Genomic DNA, 12403 nt, shown 5'->3' on the forward strand with positions numbered 1-12403 from the left:
TCTTCAGAAGTCCCTAGAGTTCTAAGTATCCTGAATACATAAGAAATATTTATTAACCAACTATAAACCAATAGTTTACTTTTTATATGACTCTGAATTGATGACAGCAAAATACATCATTTCACGTACTACAAAGTACTTGTTTCTTCTCCTTTTAAAACCTCCTTTTTAAAAAAAGATTTTAAGTAATCTCTACAATCAATATGGGGCTATCTCTCATAACCCCAAGATCAAGAGTTGCACGCTCTTCTGAATGAGCCAGTCAGGTGCCCCTCCTCTTCTTTTAAAAAAATCTGCTTAGAGGGTCGCGTGGGTGGCTCAGTCAGTCAGGCATCCAAGTCGGTTAGGCGTCCAGGTCATGATCTCAGAATTGTTGAGATTGAGTCCCATGTCAAGTTTTGCGCTGACAGTAAGGAGCCTGCCTGGATTCTCACTCTCCCCCCCCTCTGCCCCTCTCCTGCTCGTTCCTCCTCCCCTCTTTCTTTCTCTCTCTCTCTCTCTCTCTCTCTCTCTCTCTCTCTCTCAAAAAATAAATAAATAAACTAAAAAAAAATTTAAGAAAAAAATTCTGGTGCCTGAGTGGCTCAGTCAGTGAAGCGTCTGACTCTTGATTTTGGCTCAGGTCACGATCCTAGGGTTGTGGGATTGAGCCTCATATTGGGTTCCGTGCTATGTGTGGAGCCTGCTTAAAACTCTCTCTCCCTCTGCCCCTCTCCCTAGCTTGGACTCTCTCTCTAAAACAAAATAAAGAAAGACATGTAGGAAGAGGACTGCTGGTTCCATTTGTGCCTAAGACCCAGCCATATTTTTTAATTTGAGAATGTTGAGTTTATTTTTTTTTTAATTTTTTTTTTAACGTTTATTTATTTTTGAGACAGAGAGAGACACAGCATGAACGGGGGAGGGTCAGAGAGAGAGGGAGACACAGAATCGGAAGCAGGCTCCAGGCTCCGAGCCATCAGCCCAGAGCCCGACGCGGGGCTCGAACTCGCGGACCGCGAGATCGTGACCTGAGCTGAAGTCGGACGCTCAACCTACTGAGCCACCCAGGCGCCCCGAGAATGTTGAGTTTAGAGACACATATTAAAGAAAGTTTCATATGTATTAGGAGTACAGAATAAAAAGTTAAAGAAATAAAAACAAGCAGAACTTAAGACATTTACATACATTAATCCACTATAAAAGAAATGACTCAATACCCTAAAAATCTGTTTAATTCCATTTGTTTTTATATAACACACATACATACATACATACATGTATTTCCTGTATTTTAGTTGTCTCAGGAAAGGAAAGGAGAGACTTAAAAAAATATCTAAGAAAAAAAAAAGTGAAGCATGTTTCAAATCAAACAATGTGCTAGAAAGATATTGTTACATAAACAGAATCATTCCTTTATAACTCTGGAAACCAAGAACTACAAGGACCATCACCACCACCAAAACCCCCCACCATCTTCTATCTACAGATATCCACCAAGCAACTGAATCACTAGATTGGAAGTAATGGATCAGGGAAAGAAACTCTTTTCTCTAAGAAATAAAACCCACAACTTCGTCATTATAGAACAAAACAAGCAGGCCAGCAGCAACTTTCGGCCAAAAGGTGGGGCCCCTGAGTCATGTGTTACACAGAATGTACTTAAAAAGAGTCATAAGTATGTCACTGCCACATTCTTTAAGGCCACCACCTTTTAGGCTACATTTGAGCTAGAATATAAGGCTCGACACCGCCCCACCCCCCATCTCCTTAAAAGGGAGACTCTTCTATTTCTACTCTAACTGAATCAGTGATTACCCTTTTGTTCCTTTGACCCAGAACAACTTCAAATTAGTGAAACCAACTTTATTTCGTGACAAAGAAGAGTATTCTCTAGCAAATAGGAAGACGGGTATGGGCGACTCTCGTTAAAGTTAGAATTCAATTTTTGAACCAGAAGGGATATTCACAGTTCTATCATCTTCATCACTGTCCAGAAGTAAAGGTGCATACAGACTGAATAACTAGAAAATTGCCTTGGTTAATAAATACCATACCATTCAACACTAACTAACTGAATAGAGCTTTTAAAAATAAGCCAAGACAGTGGCTCATTGCCATTTTTATTAACAAAACTACCAGACTTGTTAAGCCATTGTTCACCTGGACTACTGCAAAATCCTCCTAACTAGCTTCCAACTTCAGTCTTAGGCCTCCAACAAAACTTATTTTCTATACAGCTACTAGTCTCTCCTATTTAAGACAGAATTGTGTCCATGTCTTTCCCATGCTTAAAATTCTGTAATGGTTCCCTAGGAAACAGGATAAAATCTGAGCTCTATAGCATGGAATATAAGGCCCTTTATGACCTGTTCCCTGCCCACCTCTTCAGCTGCTTCTGCTGTCTGTAGTTTCTTCCATACATCATACTAGAATTCTTTCCCTCTCTTTGCTTTAGAGTCACACTGCATTGTACTCAGCTCCATGAATATGCTATGATCCGTCTGAGACTCTTTTCTAGGCACAGAACACACATTTAACGATCAACATCTTCCTAATTATTTTCACTTATTCATTCTTTAGTCTTCTTCAGGTCTATTGTCACTTCTTTAGGAAGACTTCCCGGAGAGTACAGATGTCTTATACTAATCCTATTACCACTTTTATAGTTTGTAACTTCATGTTATAGTTTTTGGTATGTCATGAGAGCAGGGATACCATCTGCTTTGCTTATCACTATCTCTGATGACTCACAGGGTACATATGATATGTATGTATCAAAATGTGAAGAGATCTGTTCAATCAAGTTGTCATAAAAAGTATAATTTCTAAGGGTGCCGGGGTGGCTCAGTCAGTTGAGCGTCTGACTTCAGATCAGGTCATGATCTCACAGTTCATGAGTTCGAGTCCCACACTGGGTTTGCTGCTGTCGCTTCGGATCCTCTGTTCCCCACCCTCCTCCACTTGCATGGGCTCTCCCCCTCTCAAAAAGGAGTAAACATTTTATAAAAAAAAAAAAAAAAAAGTAGCAAAAAGTAGAATTTCTAATTTTCTTAACTCTTCCAGTGACACTGATTAACCAATAATGAATCACTGAGAACAGGCCAGGGTTTTGTTTTGTTTTAATGAAAACATTAGCTGCCTGTTGTTAGTAAGGACACCAATGAGGGATGTAAATGAATAAAATGAGTACTTCTAGATTAGGACATTAGAGATGGCAAAAATCTTACAGTAATTATGATTTTTTAAAATAAAAATATGATTTTTCCCTTCTAGACTGTTTTCAAGACTAACCACATACTGTAGCCCTCCCCTTCCTGGTCAAATCTCTTTATTTATCATGGAACAAAATCAGTGAGGAATGCCTAAAGATGAAAAGCAATTCAGATAAAACTGTGGGAGAGAAACAGCTACTCAGGATGTAGGCAGGAGAATGCCAGTTCAGAAATGTCGGGATTAGTTAAGCAGGTAAGATCTCTGTGTTCATAGAAGCATGATTATGTGCGCGCACGCACACACACACACACACACACACACACACACACACACACACACAGGGTTCTCCCTTCTTCCTAACCCTCAAAGTTTCAGGTCACACTAATGTAGGAGGTGACAACTTCTAGGAAGAAACAAAAGTGCAGGGAGGCTGGGTTGGAAAGGGAGGGAAGAACCCCAGAGAATGAGAAGAATTAAGGAGCACCCTACCCTCCAAACATTCCATCTTTCTTTCTCCTCTCTCTACAACTAGGCTACACAGAGACTGCAGGAGCCCTACTCTTACTTAACAATAAAGCTGAATGCGATTCTTCCCATCTCACTCTACAAATTCAATGCAAATCTAATGAAAACATCAGCAGGTTGTTTTTTAAAAAAAAATTTTTTTAATGTTTTATTTATTCGTGAGAGAGAGAGACAGAGCATGAGCGAGGGAGGGACACAGAGAGAGAGACTGGGACACAGAATCCGAAGCAGGCTCCAGGCTCTGAGCTGTCAGCACAGAGCCTGACGCAGGGCTCGAACCCATAAGCAGTGAGATCATGACCTGAGCCAAAGTCAGACGCTCAACCGATGGAGCCACCCAGGCGCCCCTGGTTGTTTTGTTCTTTTTTTTTTTTTAAAGTACGTGATAAACAAATTCTAAAATTTAAAGAGAAGAGCAAAAGGACAAAAGATCATAAAGAGGAACCTGGTAGCAGGTTTGCTCTCTCAGGTATTAAGAATTATAAGCTATAATGATTAAGACAGTACAGTATTAGCTCAGGTACAAATAAGCCAATGCAATAAAGTAGACAATAGAGAAACAGACCCTGGCATACTGGGAAACCTGACAGATAAGGGCTAGTATGGCAGGTCAGTGGGGAAATGACAAAAGTTTCAATGAAAGGTTGGGAACACCGGTTCAAAAAAAGTGAAAATGGATCTCTCTTTATACATACACAAAAACCAAATCCAGACAGTTCAAAGGTTTAAATTATAAAAGGCATACTGTTAAACCTTTAGAAAAATATAAGAAAACATCTTTGACCCATAGTTTGGCAAAGATTTAAATCTTAAAACACAAAAAGCTCATATTTGATAAAGGGATTGATCGATTTAACTACACCAAAATTAGTAACTTCTATTCAACAAAAGATATCACTGAGAGGGTGAAAAGGCAAATCACCACTTGGAAAACTATATTTAATAACATTTAGCTGACAAAGGATTAGTATACAGACAATAAGAAATGTTTATTAATAAAGAAGGAAAGGGGCGCCTGGGTGGCGCAGTCGGTTAAGCGTCCGACTTCAGCCAGGTCACGATCTCGCGGTCCGGGAGTTCGAGCCCCGCGTCAGGCTCTGGGCTGATGGCTCGGAGCCTGGAGCCTGTTTCCGATTCTGTGTCTCCCTCTCTCTCTGCCCCTCCCCCGTTCATGCTCTGTCTCTCTCTGTCCCAAAAATAAATAAAAAACGTTGAAAAAAAAAAAAAAATAAAGAAGGAAAAAGCAACTCCACAGAAAAATGGACTGAGGAATAGATGGAACAGAAAACACAAATAACTGGTAAATTAACATATGAAAAAATAATTTCCCAAGTCTTCAGGGAAATGGAAATTAAACCCACAATGAGATATTATCTCATACTTCCCAAGGTGGCAAAAATTCAAGTCCTGTAAAACAGGAATTTGCAAGGATGTTCAGCAAACATTCATGTTCTGTGGGTAAGAATGAACACTAAAAAGACTTCAGAAAACAATCTGACAAACCTACTCAAGACACACATGGGAAAACCCTGTAATCCTACAATTTTACTCCCAAGTATACATCTCAGAGCAACTTTTAAATCTTTGGCCAAGACCCACATCAATACGTTTACATTCTGACCTAATACACACATAACTGAAAGAAAAGTTTCATGAATTCATGAAAGAAACATTTTTTTTCTTTTTTCTTTTTGAGAGAGGGAGAAAAAGAGAATATCCCAGGCAGTTTCCACATTCAGCACGGAGCCCAATTTGGGACTTCATTCCATGACCCTAGGGTCATGTCTTGAGCCTAAATCAAGAGTAAGACGCTAGAGGCAGCTGAGCAGCTCAGTTGGTTAAGCCTCTGACTTCGTCAGGTCACGACCTCATGGTTCATGAGTTCAAGCCCCAGGTTGGGCTCTGTGCTAACAGCTCAGAGCCTGGAGCCTGCTTCACATTCTGTGTCTCCCTCTCTCTCTGATCCAGCCCTGCTCGTGCTCTGTCACTCTCTCTCTCGAAAATAAATACAAAAAAAAAAAAAAAGAAAGAAAGAGAGAGAGACACTCAACTGACTGAGCCACCCAGGTGCCCCCATGACACAACTCTTGCACAGTGTGCGACATACTCTGATTATTTCTATTTCATTTAACATTATAACTACTATATAGATTTCACAAGACACTAATGCAGTGGTTCTTGACATTGGATACACATTAGATTCACCAGTGGTGTTTAAAAAATTAAAAACAAGAACAAAACTGATGCCCAGGTAAGCCCCTGAAGACTGATTCAATTGGTCTGAGATGGAGCTTGGACATAGATTTATTTTTTTAAGTCCCTCCCCCCCAAAAAAGAGATTCTAATAAGCAATGAGAATCAAGAACTAATGGGTCACCTGATGCTTAATAAGCACTGCCATAGAGAAATACTTGCACATGCCCTCAAGATTACCCATAGAGCAGCACTGTTCCTGAAAACAACCCAGATGTCTTTTGATAGGAGACCAGCTAACTAAATTGCCATATATTTATACAGTGCACTAGTATAGTATACATCAGTGAAAATGAACAAAACACAGCTGCATATAACAATATCAGCAGTGAAAATGAACTATAGCTATGTATACTAAAATGCATCTCAAAAGCATAAAGTTGAGTGAAAAATGTAAAATGTAAGTCCTGGAAAAATGCATACATTATGATTCCATTTATAAAATGTTCCCAAATAGGCAAGCTTAAACCATACATTGGTGATATTATGTTGTAAAACTATAATAAAAAGCAAGGGAAAAAAACTGCATTAATTCAAGATGGCAGATATTGGTGGGAGGTGGAGAAAACAGATTGGGTGTGGCAGATGGGGGCTTCAGAGGTATTGATAAAATTCTAGGCTGGGTTATGTAAAGTTCTAGGCTGGGGAGATAAAAATGGTGTATAATGTGATATGGTGATATAACGATTATGGCTTTCACAGGTGTACCCACTGGTCAAACTGTACAGTTAATTTCTGTACATTTCAATCTATGTAAATTTTCATTGATTATGTATTCTTAACTCTCAAGTAAAATGTGTATTATTTTTTCATTTAATATTCAGTTACCATTCAATTTACAGCTCTGTAAGGGGAGAAATATATTGGAAAAAAACACAATTCTCTCATTCTGAAAATTCTGGATTTTGCTTTGCAATAAGGGATAGCAACACACACACACATGCATACAAACACACACAAAAGTACTATCTTTGAAGTTAAAAAATATCAAGTTTAAGTATTTAGAAATGACAGGGTCTAGGAAGGAAGGGTGAGGACACATGAAAAGTAATTTACGCCAACTGTTTCTTTCCTTGAATAGTATTTATCTTCAGTTTTATACCCAACTGCACTCATACTCGAAACTTAGTGAAAACTACCAGTCATTCTACTTTGAAGTTACAACCCTATGACAAAGATGTTCTGAATATAAGCCTATCCACCATATCAGATAAATTTTAAACTTTTGCTGTCTCTTCTTTCACATAAATTCAATCTCTATCCTGATGTACTTTGGTTGATCAAGAAAGCTAAAGGCTAAGGAACAGAAAGCTAACTTCTTTAAATGAGACAAAAGGAAAAGTTTTTCCAATTACCACTGCAAATAAGAAATCTTTCTCTGAAATACCAAATCAATTTCTTCACCTTATCATTTGATGGTTTTTACTCTTACTACTTCACTTCAGTGACCTATAAATCTGTCTAAAAAAAATAATTAAATTCCTTTCATGTTTTTTTTCAGGATAAAAAACATTAAATGATATAAAAACACTAAAATGACTTCACATTTTGATTATGACCTCTGCATTGAAAATCTATAGGAATTTTTCCAATTAACTTTCAAATCTGTTAACCTGTTAAAAAAATAAATAACAACCCCCCCCAAAACATCTTTGAAATAACTCAAGTGAATGCTTTACATAAAAAAATGGAGTCACAAATCCCTATTACCATAGTCATCAATTTTAACAAGTCTCCTAAATATGTCCTGTATGTTTTCTTGATTTTAAGATGTCAATAATATGGAAACATTAATATAACAGAAAATTTAATTGTATTAGCTCCCCATCAACACAACAGTCATTTAATGATGATTATATTGGCCATTTCCATTGGTTGGCAGGAGGCTCTTCCACTAAAAGCTCCCATAGTTTCCACTGTATCATTTTTCTTGCCAGACTTAGTTCATTTTCAGCCTGAAGAATCACCTCTTCTGGTTGGCCACCCTGAAGTTGGTCTTCTAATTTCTTAACATCTGGTTACACTTTAACCATACTCAACTTCTCATTTGTAATCTGTTCTGTATACTTTCTATTGCTGCATTTTTAGGAATTTGCTCAAGAACATCAAGAATCGTTGTGTACAATATTCTTAGCCTCTTGTGTGGACTTACACAAAGCCAAAACCACAAGGCCAGTGGTCTTCTTCAGCAAACCTGCCATGGCCACGCCAACAGGCCCTGTATATTTATTATTATATATAAAGCGCTACTCCTCTTCCATTTGGATTTCCTTCACCATGTTAACTTGGCTATCTATGAGTGGAAATATATCCTTATCTACACTTATATCTATTATTAGCTATCAGAGCCATATAGCCATGCTTAATGTAATTAAATAAACTAATCCCTAATTCTTACTCTAAAACCCATTACCAGTCCATAACACCTATCTAATTCTAAAATCCAAAAAGCTCTGAAAACCACAAGTTCTTTCCTGAGGCTTGGCACCAAAACAAATTTAGTGACTTCAATTTATAGGAGATGACTATTTATAGTTTTTATCCCAGCTTGTGTGACTAGGACAGTGGTTGTTAACTGGCAGTGATTTTGCTCCACAGAGGATATGTAGCAATGTCTGGAGACATTTTTAGTTGTCATAGCTGGGTGGGAGGTGCTACTGACATCTAGTTGGTAAAAGCTAGGAATGGCTTACAGGATGTTCTATAATGCACAAGATCAATCCCTGCATCAAAGTTATTTGGCCCCCAAATGTCAATCTTACTGAGATTGACAAACCTTGGACCAGACTCATGTTTGCAGAAGACACATTAATTTACTAATCACGGAGTGCTGCCTTGGAGGGCATTAACAGAATACAAGATTAAAAAATAGTACTAAGTATTACTACTACTGAAAAATCACAAACTCTCTCAATGAGTTCTTTCTCAAATCTCCAAATCTCATTCACGTTGGGAAGCTCATGTCTTAGAAAATGAAGGAGAGGATTAGAGAAATTCATTTGATATACCAAGTATATGAGTAAAAACTTAGTTTTATTCTTTATTATCAGAGGTTAAGAGAAACTAGCCTTTCTAATAGTGCCTATATACCACCATCAATTGTTTTCTTAGATCTGTTATTGTTCTCACCATAAAATATCAACTTATTATTATAATTTAATTAAAAAGAGATCATAATTGAGAAAAGATATCAAAATCGGTAACATAAAATACAACTGAGACTCATGGGGCACCTGGGTGGCTTAGTTGGTTGAGCATCTGATGTCAGCTCAGGTCAGGATCTCACAGTTCATGGGTTTAAGCACCACGTTGGGCTCAGAGCCTACTTTGGATTCTCTGTTTCCCTCTCTCTCTCTCTGCCTAATCCCCCAACACTCTCTCTCTCTCTCAAAAATAAACATTAAAAAAAAAATAATAATAATAATAACCAAGACTCTTGAAGCCACAATAGCTATTTACCTTTCTCTGTGCCTGAGAATATAGAGATGATTTTATTCCTGGGCTTTTTTTCCTCTGGAACAGAGGGCAAAGGTTTCAAACTGTGATTGGCTGACAAAGGGTCTTTGCCTCCACTGCTAAAAATGGTACTGCTCATTCGCACAGGAGGTGCTGGAGGCTTGTCTTCCAGTTCTCCGTTATCAGACATGATTCGGAATTATGATGTGGCCTGAAATAGATAGGCAAAAATCATACAGTCAATAACAAAGTAAAAAATAGTACAGACAAGCAGAAACAGTAATAATTGTCCTCTTTTCAACTGTGAATTAGAAAATGTTATCCATTTAGAGTGAAGTTTGCAAAATTTATAAAATTCAATAAGAGACGAAACTGGTTATTAATATAGGTAATCTCCCGTAACAAAGGTGGTAAATGGTTAGCTGAGAGAATGTTTGAAAAGCCATGTCCAGTTAAGAGGACTAGGGTAAGTTTTGGGAAAGCATGATGATAATAACGTATCACCTAATCAGTTGATTCTAAGAGTAAATATTCCAATGAAAAGACAGACAACATGGAATCTTAAAAAAAAAGAATTCCAAAGAGGAAGATTATGTTCTAACCAGCCAAAGGATAGGTGCCTGACAGGTCCATTTCTGTAGCAAAGATAGAATGCTTGCTATTAAATATATCAACCAACACCACTCCTTACAAAGAATCTGAGTCCATGCTTCCCTAGCCTTGTGATTACAACTTAGCCTTCATATAAACTCTCCTAAAGGATGAGAATGTGCCACTGATGTAATATATGGTTTCTTTGAAAATGTGACGTTCTAACTACATGTGTTAGTCTCTTGCAAGCTTTGCAGACAGTTCCATAGAACTTGATCTAGTTCAAAAGTAAATCTAGATTTTGGCTCAAAACCAGAGTATGGCCATATCTCAAGTTTCTGTCATCATGTGATGCCCTGTCCAGGCAGTCAAGTAACCCCTCTTAATCCACATGACTAATTCAGTAGAAAACGTCAACCTTGTTTATATATATAAACATTAATATCACATAAACCTTATTTACATACATATTTACATACATATTTATATATTTTAGTCCTTTTACAAAAAGTAGATTATACACATTTAAAGTTAGCAGTAAAGGGGAGGGTATGCCTAACTTCCAGATGAGGTCTGATACAAAAGTATATATTAGGAAACAACACATCTCCTCACTAAACAAGATTTCAATTGGTAATTAGATCCTGATTTTATTATAGCTACTTATTGCATTTAAGTGAATAAAATTTTCTATATATACAATGTAAAGAATACGAACTATAGGGGCGCCTGGGTGGCGCAGTCGGTTAAGCATCCGACTTCAGCCAGGTCACGATCTCGCGGTCTGTGAGTTCGAGCCCCGCGTCGGGCTCTGGGCTGATGGCTCAGAGCCTGGAGCCTGTTTCCGATTCTGTGTCTCCCTCTCTCTCTGCCCCTCCCCCATTCATGCTCTGTCTCTTTCTGTCCCAAACATAAATAAACGTTGGAAAAAAAAAAAAAAAAAGAATACGAACTATAGTTAGATAAAATTAAAAATGAATAAAAAATTTCTTTTATTTGAGAGAGAGAGCACACACACAAGTGGAGTAGAGGGGCAGGCAGAGAGAGAGAGAGAGAGAGAGAATAGTCTAAATAATTTTTTTAAGTTTATTTTGAGAGAGAGAGCGTGAGCAGGGGAGGGGGGGCGAGAGAGAGAGAGAGAAAGAGAGAGAGAGAGAGAGAGGGAGGGAGGGAGGGAGGGAGGGAGGGAGGGAGAGGGAGAGGGAGAGAGAGGGAATCCCAAGCAGGCTTTGCAGAGTCAGCACAGAACCCAATGTAGGGTTCAAACTCAAGACACTGTGAGATCATGACCTGAGTGGAAATCAAGAGTCTGGACGCTTAACCGACTGAGACACCCAGGCATCCCCGAAACCACTGTGTATTTTGTCTTCCATAATGACAATTACTTTTCAGCCTACAAAAGAGGAAGAAGGAGAGACTGTAAAGGGGGAAAATAAACTTTTCTGGGGATAACTAGCTAGAGAATGGCTGGGAGAAGAGAGTAAAAAAAGATCTGTGTGTGTGAGAAAGACTTCCTGAATTGAAATTAATATTGGTGGTCAAAAGAAGAAATGGGGTGGAATCTAAGAATGTCACACAGATGACCTAGTCAGATGATTCTTCCAAACCAAGTGATCACAACATGTGGGGTTTGTTCTGCTTTGGAGTGAGACGCAACTGGCTGTTAAGCGTGGACTGTCAGGTGTGCACCACAAGAGAGGACTTATCTGTTGCTAGAAATGGAAGAAAGATAAGGCTTAGGAATAACACTTGGAAGATTACTTGAGAACCTGATAAATCAAGACAGATGTTTATCTCTTATGTGACCATAACATCAAGGCAAAACAGAATGACTCTATAGCAGCTCACTTTCATCTTAATCACCACTTAAAACAGACATGGCACATTCAGATTCTGGTTACACTGTAAATGCTTCATATTTGTGCATATTTAAAAATTAGGATAATATAACAAAATCTCAAAATACATTTGCATGCATTTAAAGAAAGAAATGTACCAAAATATTAACAGTAGTTAATTGTGGCTAACAAGTAATTTTTAGCTTGATTACAACCATCACAGCTGTGGTTAAAAAAAAAATCAATATAAAACAGGGCTTAATAATTATTTAGGGTGAGATGACTATCAACTGTATCCTTAAGACTGGCTCACAGACTTGGGGGCCCTGGGTGGTTCAGTTGGTTAAGTAAGTGTCCGACTTCAGCTCAGGTCATGAGCTCATGGTTCATGAGTTCGAGCCCTGCATCGGGCTCTGTGCTGACAGCTCAGAGCCTGGAGCCTGCTTAGCTCTCTCTCTGTCCCACCCTTGCTTGTGCTCTCTCAAAAATGAGTAAAATTAAAAAAAAAAAACAAAAAAAAAAAAAACTAAAAAAAAAAACTTAAA

The 12403-nt window shown here is 38.2% G+C and overlaps 1 protein-coding gene and 1 pseudogene across 2 annotated transcripts in view; both read right to left on the minus strand.

The window, feature by feature from the left end:
* PAK2 (p21 (RAC1) activated kinase 2) overlaps nt 1-12403 on the minus strand; it is a 93352-nt gene that overhangs the window by 40465 nt on the left and 40484 nt on the right. For both annotated transcript variants that reach the window (XM_030329472.1, XM_030329473.2), the window contains exon 2: nt 9433-9640. In XM_030329472.1, the coding sequence (XP_030185332.1) occupies nt 9433-9619 (187 nt within the window). In that variant the 5' untranslated portion in view covers nt 9620-9640. The remainder of the gene's footprint in view (nt 1-9432; nt 9641-12403) is intronic.
* On the minus strand, nt 5760-9266 carry LOC115523433 (annotated as a pseudogene).

The sequence above is a fragment of the Lynx canadensis genome, chromosome C2 (genome assembly GCF_007474595.2).
Source record: "Lynx canadensis isolate LIC74 chromosome C2, mLynCan4.pri.v2, whole genome shotgun sequence".
NCBI lineage: Eukaryota > Metazoa > Chordata > Mammalia > Carnivora > Felidae > Lynx > Lynx canadensis.